Raw genomic sequence first — 9,956 nt, 5'->3', positions numbered from 1 at the left:
GTAAAATATAGCAATAAAACTAAGTCAGTCTATGACCAAATTTAAATATTTCCACTTAATCATTGTCACTTTTGTTGTTATCTACATAAAAGTGATCTCTGTGGTTTCTACTAGCTTTTGTCGCTTATTGTATTCATTGTCTATTTTCAACTGTTTATTTCGTGATCATTTAATTGTGGTTTCCTTTGCTCCTTTTGTGTAACCTGATTATATTATCCTGATTGTCCAAACTGAATGATTTTACACTATGAAAGAAAATAAGTAATGCCAAATGCCCATATTCCTTGTTCATTGTAGTCATGTAGGTTAAAATCAGCCATGAGCACAGTGACCAATCTTGACCGAGTTGAAGAAAGATTCAAAAATCAATATTTTCGTGAATAGCATGGGTAGCAGTTTTTTTTTAAAGTTCACTATTTGTCTATTAAGAGTCCTGTGAGATTAAAGTACAGTATTATGATTTAGTCCTGAGGTTGGTGTGGCATCATAACTACATTTACTAATAAAATTCCAGAGGTATGGAAAACGTTAACAACATATTTACAACCACCATTGTTGTTAAATTGCTGCCAATAATATATAAAGAACATTCTTTCCCCTATCAGATTTTTTTAATACAAAAATGTGTGTCAAATTTGAAAATCACTTAAATATACTCTTGAGAGGAGTAATTGTTATAAGAGCTAATCAATTGTTACAAAAAAATATTATATTTAATATTAAATAAGTTCATTTACGATTATACTTATGTGATATATCTTTCTTTGATTACTTTCAGATTTCAGGATATATCAGAGATTCAGAGAAAGTTAAATAAAATCACACAAAAAGTAAAAGAGTGAAACACTTTCTGCAAAAATTAAAAGGAGTTTTCAAATTCCGTAAAAAAATGTCATACCAACAAATAAGAAACTAAAGCCATTTATAAAATAAATTATAATAGCACATTTACTAAATGTTCAAAATTGCAAAATTCGGAAAAAAAGTTGTTTATTTTTCTGCAACAGTATATATTTTATATATACCGTTAGATGAATATATAGAAAAGTGTTCTAAGATGATAAAAGACTAAATACATACACAAATACATATGTACCACAACCTAATTGTTATTATTGCGGTAATTCGAAAATAAAGCTCTAAAACAGCTCTAACTCAGCGAACGCCACAGTTGCTTCTCCATACCATTTTCGCCTACAACGAAGCAGCAGACAAGTGAATTGCACTCAGTGTATGTAAATAAATGCAAATAATTGTAACGTTTACGGATATAATAAAACTAACGCTCCAAATATCATTGAAATTTTGTAACTTCGCTAAATACGCAACGTAACAAACGCTAAAATAGTGCAAACAAAACTGCAGCGACGCAAACAATAAAACGGCACGAGCACGGCTGTTTTTGCGCAGCTCAGAACGCAAACGATGCGCACAAAAGTGGCGAGAACGATAGCGAAAATAGCCAGAGGAGCAAGAGTAACATCAATGATAAATACTATCAAGATTGTAGCGCCGCCGACACACGTAATGAAAATGAAACGGATATGTAGAATACCAAAATTTTTTTTATTAATTATCGCAATTTGTGTTACCAACTTCTGGGCGTGGCTTGGCGAAGGCGGAGATGTTGGTGGTAGTTTACTGCCGCTTGCCTACTGCTCGCATATGACCGTCACAACTGGTGACGCCATCGGACGTACGTTCACTATCGAAATGCGTGGCAAAAATCATTATCACGACGCTGGTGGGGGCGGCGGTGTGAGAAGTAGCAGTTTGGAGAATATGGATATGGAGAATATGAATATGCATCTGCATAGCCTTGATCAGGAAGGTGGCGCTAGTGGTATGCCAGTGGAATCAGAAGAGCGCGATCATATCGCTCATCATTTTGGTAAGTTAATTTCTACACAACATAAATTATAAATTGGTCCTAAACGTGGTATTAGGGCAATCAAAACTGCGATGATCTGAAAGCAATATAACTAAATTTTTACTATCCACTGACTTACTTGTATCTATGGAAACTTAATGACTGAAAACTTGCAGTCACCCAACACTATAGTTTGTACTCGTGACCTCAAATTTAGTATTAATTTAAGGTTAGGTTAAGTTTGATGGCTGATCCTTATGACGGTGATCGTCTTGTGAAGTCAAAAAATAACTCCTATATTCGACCATATAGGTCGACAAAGCGCCTTGAGGTCAATACAAATCTGCTTGGGCAATTAATTTAAGGTTAGGTTTAGTTTGATGGCTGACCCTTACGACGGTGATCGCACTTGTGAAGTGCGAAATTGTAAGCTTCCAAGTATTTAAAGGTTTATCTCGCAAAGACTGGAAAATCTAAAGGCTCAATATTACATGGTGAACGCTTATAGGGCAATATCCTGTTACTACCCCCAGAATATAGGAGAGACTAGCTTTACTGAGAAAAAAGAGCTGAATGATGCTTTTGCAATCAACTTGGAGTCAAAAGGATTTTGCGACAACACAAGAACCGATGGTAGCCTAGCGCTGGCCAAGCTACTTTGAAGCCCAGCTACCTGGTAGTAGTACGCACGAAGAGTGTGGAGCACCGACCCGTTCCCATTCTACCGTGCCTCTCATTCCGCTCATTAGCATTGCAGTTACCTGCGATTCGGTTGTGACCTTACTATTCTAGTCTTATCACAAAGTGGCTCAATGGCATCGATAACAAAGGTAGAAGGCATTCCATAACCAGCCTTGAAAGCACGGTTAGTGTATAGAAGTCAGCAAGCCCGAAACTGAAGTTGAGAGAGAGTTGCTGAGCATATACCCCTCGACCAACCTTCCCCGAAACTTTGACCCTACCTACTACCCACCCACATCTCCATCGCAGGTATATGGACAGAGCAAATATCGCCAGAGTTTGGTTTGGCGAGTAAATTATCCAAAATATCCGACATGATATCGAAGCGTGCTTGGTTTACCGAATGTTCAGACACATTTTCATTTAAAAACTTATATTCTCTGATTCTGCTAGTAACGTTTACCAAACCCCTTCCGGCTTTATCTACATATGTGCGCCATATAGGTACATACACAATGGCATTAAGTGTATTATTCAAATTATTTTGTAAACAATGAGAAAGCAAATATTGTCGGAAAGGTCCGATCAGTTGGAGTTGAAGGCTCAAGAAACAAATTTTTAATCACGTTATGTAGCATATAATTATAGCAGCAAAATATAGGCTAATTCAAGAAGTAAATAAATTTCCTCTTTGCTTTAAAAATAAATATTACTTGCAAACACTTCTAAGAATACCCATTTATCACACATTTCTAAATGTCTTATCTCTAAAGCACGTTAATGTTGCTTTGCCTCGCAGATGAAACGGAAAGTATTTAACCGAAACATTTTCCTATAGTCTTCACTAAAAATCTACTTTTTCACACGACGTTTTTCTAATTTGCATTTTTCTTTTCCAATTTCTGCTATCTCCACAAGCACCTGTAACCTAATTACAATTAATCCACTAGACTGCGCAGACGAATTCCTGTGCGGAAGCAAAAAAGTAACAATGAAATGATTACACTCTCAAATTTTGTTGTGGACATACCACAGGACATTATAGTCAGCACATATGTATGTATATATACGTGTTACTTACGTACATATGCATGTACATAAAATGGTTGCCAAATAATAAAAAAGTAGACCGCGCTTTGCGGACTATGCATTTCGTTGCCCTTGTGTAAGAGAATGTGTTTAACCTTTTTTCTGCGCGCGTATGAAAATTTACTGAGCGGCGGTTGAATAAAATTAAAATTTATTTCAGCTTTTGTTTCACAAACGTTTCACTGCATATTCAATGGTCTCTCAAAGTGACTAGTTGGCTGGCCACTGCACAATGGCGTAAATATAATCAGTGAATTTCCCAGGTTTCTATAAGTGGTGGCAGGGCAGTATTTATATGCGGGAGTATGGCATTTTTGCTTCAGTATTACAAATTCGAAACTAAACTTTGTATCTCAAGACTAAAAAAACGAAAACACAAGATATTATTTGTTTAAAAACTTCGAAATATAAATATATATAGAATGCTCCATTTGTTAAGGCGGTATGTAAGCTACCAAATATTTACAACTATATATTGATATCCTGAACAGGGTATATTAAATTTGTCAAGAAGTTTGTAACTTTCAGAAGGAAACGTCGGATACTCTATAAAATATATATATAAATGATCATCATGACCACCTGAGTCGATTTAGCCATGTCCGTCTGTCCGCAAGTCCGTCCGTCCTTCTGTTTGTATATAGGCGAGAGACTACCTCAGATTTTGAAATATCGATGTGATCATTGTCGAAACCGCCGATATCAGACAACTAGAGCATATAGCAGCCATTCAAACTGAACGATCTTAATCAAGTGCTTGTATGAAAAACTTTTTCATTTAACATGGTATCTTCACGAAATTAGGCATGAATTATTGTCTAAGGCAACAGTGCAATCTTCCCAAAAATTGTTCAAATCGAGTCACTATAGCATATAGTTGCCATTACGAACTAACCGATTAAAGTCAAGTTCTTGTATGGGATCTTCTTTAATTGTGAAGTATATTATAGCCTTGGAGCAAACTAAGTTAAGATTTTTATTAAAAAAAAAAACACATACAATGGTTTAATTTATCATAGGACACGACATGTTATTTGAATCAGCAACTGTGAAAATATGACCACCACATATGAGAAAAATTTGGTGAGGGTGAAAACACCATAAACCAACATCCAACAATCTAGTTTCCGAATATTGTTTACATTGCCAATGACCATTTTAGCGCGAATTTCTGACAAAACTTTGGATGAGCAATGTAATTTTTGGAACTCGGTCCCTATGTTATTTCTCAAAGCCTCACTATTTGGCGCGTTGTTTCGGTAGGAAGGCATTCATGGTTATAATAAAACCGATTCGATTTTAAACAGGCTAACCAACTAAAGGGGTATCTTTATTAAATATCAAAGTTATTCACTGTTTCCATATATATCAATCCAAGTGTGATAATGTGATTTTTTGCGCCAAAAAATATATACGCTTGACAAACTATTGTACATCCTCGCTTCCTTAAACAAATACTGAATTAAGTGAACTTGATACAAACTTCTCCAATACTTTAGTAGCAACTGTTTTGTGTATTTACTCACGAATTTGTATTCACCTACTTTTTCATATTTATATCTCAAAGAATCAATAGCTTGAAGGGATTGCGTAGCTCTGACTTTCGACCAGTTGACGACACACACAAAAATAGATATGCCAATTTTTTTAGCAGAAGATGTGGGCAAAAGAAAATACACCACATAAGTTAAATGAAGACAAAAAAAGTGAACGAGTTTTAGACGAAAAAATGGATTTCTCTCATCAACCACACAGAAATCCTTATTCTCCGGATCCAACACCATGTAACTATTTTCTATTCCCAAACTGAAATTCAACATGAAGGGAGCATTTTTTGATGATATACCAACCACTCAATTAGCTGTAACCGGCTTTATGAACAATAGTCCTATTAATAAGATAAAAACAAGAAAAAACGTTAACTTCGGTTGCCCCTAAGCTATAATACCCTTCATAAATACAAATGTTTCTTACAAAAGCTTGATTCCGATCGTTCGATATGTATGGCACCTATATGATATAGTGTTCTGATATGAACAATTTATTTGGGGAATACATTGTTGCCTTAAACATTAACTTGTGCCTAATTTCGTTAAGATATTACGTCAAATAAAAAAGTTTCCAATACAAATACTTGATTCCGGAACGTATTTTGAATAAATTATAGAAGATAATACAATGTAAATTTTTTTATTATGATTCCTAACAGTACTGCTATTTTTGGAGCATACTTTGTATGAAAACCATTTTTAAATAAAAACAAGTAAGGAAGTTCGATTGTAACTGAATATTTTATATCTAGCAACTTGGAAGGCTGAAATCCCGGGAAATTCATTTAAGTGCTGGCATGATTTTGTATTATCAATAATGCGAAAGAATTCAACATTAATTATTTATAGTAATCGTGAATAAATTATAATGGAATGTGGGATCTTATTGACTTATATCGAAGGTCATTAACTAAGACTTTATTATAGTTCATGTCAGCTAGAATTCTATTAATAACATCTCAATTAAGATCAATGTATGTGATATCAACTCTTTCCTTTGATAGGTATTGATGTTTGACGATGATCCTAAATGCTTAACTTAATCAAAAACTGAAACACAATTTAAAATAGTCAAAATTTAACCGTTAATATCTTTTTAACTGTTAAGTATACGAAAAAAGGTAAAATACTATTTTGTAGAGCACTCAATTTCCAAAAAATATATGATCTATGTATATGAGTATCTGGAAAGCACTGATCATTAGTTTTTTATACTTGCAGTTTTAAATTAATAACCGAAGCTACTTAACTGCATTTACTTGTTAAATTTGGTCAACTCAAGGTTAACTGTGGACGTTTATCCACTTAGCTTATTATTACATTGGCAGAGTAAATATTAATTTTTTATGGGCACAGTTATAGTGTATATTTAAACACACAAGTACAATATTAAATAAAAATAAACATGTAGTATATATTTATATCAGTATGTATTAGAAAGTATTCAAAGCATGGAAAGTGACTAAAGTGTCCGCATTTTATTTATTATTTCACTATAGTTACAATATATTTCAAGTATATTTAGGTGCACAGTTTTTTTTTTATCTCATATGTCGATAAGGATGATGCAGAAAGTTTTTCAACTAGAAGCGAGTTTAATTAAAAATCGATATGCGAAACTGCTAAAACGAAACATGTTAACAGAGACGTATGGCATTTTTAGGAGTAAGCAGTTACGTATTTTTATGAAAACAAATTATACTTCTATATTTGAAGCAATATATCAAGAAATATAAGCACGAAAATAATTACACATTTATTACCGTGTAGAATTATACTTTCTAGTCGCATACATGTCATTTGGTAGCTCTATATATATATTTTACAAATTTTTTGCCTACCATTTGTACGTTTGTACCTTTATATACCAATGCTTCTTCTTGCATTTTTTGTGTTCAGATATTATTTTGAACCAAACCCTTCGCATAGTTGCAAGTTACGTATACGCTATGGATAACTGTTACCATAACACCAAAGCAATTAGACGATATATCCACTCTTTAAAAATTTTAGGTCTACAGATCTCCTCAATACAGTGATCTTTTGTATCAAATTATAGTTTTGTGTAATTTGGAGCTTAACTAGTTCTTTATAGGTTTAAGATGAATTGCATTTTATGGGAGTAGTGGTCTGTTTACGCCCTTGTACAATACCAATTTTCCTATGATACCAAATAACATGTGTACAGATTGCATGGACTGACGACCAAACGGCAGACAGTTACTCGCAATTCCACTCGAGTCATCTCCCAGATCATTTATATATATATATATATAAATCCAAGTCTATCTCGAACAAAACAATACTTTTTATCATCATATTGTGAGAGCATAAACATTAAGTAAAAATTAAAGGCCTTGACAACGGTTCGATATTTGGTCTTGTTTTCTGAAGCGGAAGTATATGTAGAGTCCACTTACTTATTGTTCGAAACCAGAGAGAGCACCTACTATGTTATAAAAATGTATGCTCACTGACATTTATGCTACTTAATAAGCCGATAGCTTCAATTATTGTATATGGACATTCTGAAACGTATAATTCTTATTAATCAGGGTTATCTGTAAAGTGCAAAGCATTATAATGAATTGTATGATTGTAGGTATAAAGGTCCAATGGTACTGTGTATAAATAAGTAGGTTTTGTTCCGATTATAAAATGTGCTGTTAGGGGATCACTTATATATATTAAGTATATTAATTTTGAATACTGAGTAGTATATATATCGAAATTCATCCAATTTAGTTCACCGTTGCCCATAGACGGAAAAAATTCAAAAAAAATATAATAGCTATAGTACTGGCTACTATTACGTTTAAAGCAATATGTATGAAAGTCAATAGCTGAATAATAAATAATAATAAGTGTAACTGGAGTTATACTGAAATATTTTTCGACGAATGCTTCAAAGGGCATCAATGAAAAAGTTTTCTTAAAATTTTTTAGCTCCAACCAATTTTTCTGGCGAAGTCGTATATCAGTTATCAAAATTTTCACACAATTTTCACTTAGTGGCATCATTTCATTTCTCGGCACGCCTTAATGTAAACAAACCATATGCACTCACTTTCAGTGCACAACCTTGCTTTACTACTCAGCTGTTGCTTGATGTTGCACTATTTTTGACTGAAGAAGACGCTGTTACTTTATGGTAAAATCAGGAGTGTGTTTAGACGCTTTAGAGAACGCTATGCCTCGCTTGCATTCATCTATGTAATATATGCATATCAAATTTATTGTCTGCCACTTAACCAAAACAACAACAGAATGAAAATAGAGCAACGAGGATACTAAAAGCATCAGTCTTTAGACAAACGGAAGGTTGGATCTGTGCATATGCTTCACTTAGTTGTGTATGGTACGTTTATTTTGTTTATTTTCCATAACACGACAACAGTTGAATGGTGCAATGCAACAATCTCGACTAGTGTTGTTGCTATATATATGTATGTGTACTTTTACGGCTGGTGCGTGTTTACAACAGCTGTGAGTGGCAGCGAGTTAAAGCATGGAAAATTTGGTAAGCTGTATTCCTAACCCGATGTGTTTCTAACGAAGCTGGAGGTTTAAAATCTCGTAATAAAAACCCCTACTCAATAGAGGGCATTGAAGTCAGTTTTATGACAATTATGTTCTCTTTACATGAACAAGCCAGATAAAAAGAGACCTACTGAGAAATCTTACATAGAAAATCGTAATCCAATTTGAATTTTTTAACTTGTACTGAACTCAACTTTCTTATATCGGAGTATTGTAGGGGAATTTTAGAAAGTATAGTTAGTGTGAAATTTCGAAAAAAAAAAGTTTTAATTTTTTGCATATTCCAGACTACTGACTTTTAAATACATAACTTTAATTGCATATAACTTTTAAGGAGCCTTTTTACATTGTATCTTTTTTTGCAGCTCAAAAAACAAAAATTTGTTTACGGCGTTGGAAATAACGGAAAAAATGTATCATGCAATTATATACTCGTTACTAATGTATAACTGTGTATATATGTATGTCCATTACAACTAGAATATATGATAATTTCATTTGCTTCGTAGATATATACATGGTACATGGCATATAGACATTATTGTGTAGTCTGGTCGTCTGCATTGTCCGTATAAGCAATGTTATGAGTTGGCACAAATGTTAATGCACCCAAACCTATTTACTTTTGCACACATTTAGACACGAGTCAGACTGTCTTTGGAAATCTCTTGACGCTTGTTAAATAGACTTGCCGACTGACCAGCTTATCCTGAGCGAAGAGCTTTGTTTAGTTGACTGATTGTGTGGGACCTGTTGTCACTAAGTTCCTTAGGTACCAAATACACAATACACACTTGTCAAATTCTTTGTTTTGCTTATATTGTGTGATTTTAAACATGTTTCTTGCCTTATATTTTATATGGGATTTTAGGACATTTTTTATAACCTTGGTGTTTTTTGTTTAGGATGACTTGTTGATTCATTTACAAATATCTGAGACATGAAATGTATGGTCGCTTACGCCCTAGACAATTTTACTTCGATGAAGTACAAGTATATATTTTTATAGCTTTTAGGGGATTGCAAATAAAATAATACAATTTTTCTTAAATAATTATTTTGAGAATAAGATGAGAACGGCTGTTATACACATAAATAATATTTATTTAATATAGGCTTGATAGAAAATAAATTTAATAATTTCTTAAATAGAGAAAATATTACCATTAAGAAGGAAATATCCATTCCAGTATGTCTTAACACTTCCATTCCTAGCCTCTGGAAAA

General features: G+C 33.4%; 1 protein-coding gene across 1 annotated transcript in view; it reads left to right on the top strand.

The window, feature by feature from the left end:
* The first annotated feature begins 1,091 nt into the window (after positions 1–1,091).
* LOC106614848 (uncharacterized) overlaps positions 1,092–9,956 on the top strand; it is a 41,862-nt gene continuing 32,997 nt past the window's right edge. Inside the window, exon 1 of the mRNA XM_036371050.2 lies at positions 1,092–1,891. Coding sequence (XP_036226943.2) covers positions 1,426–1,891 — 466 coding nt within the window. The 5' untranslated portion in view covers positions 1,092–1,425. The remainder of the gene's footprint in view (positions 1,892–9,956) is intronic.

This window comes from Bactrocera oleae, chromosome 3 (assembly GCF_042242935.1).
Source record: "Bactrocera oleae isolate idBacOlea1 chromosome 3, idBacOlea1, whole genome shotgun sequence".
NCBI lineage: Eukaryota > Metazoa > Arthropoda > Insecta > Diptera > Tephritidae > Bactrocera > Bactrocera oleae.
The sequence above is the reverse complement of the archived record's forward strand: the minus strand, read 5'-3'. Positions and strand labels throughout refer to the sequence as shown.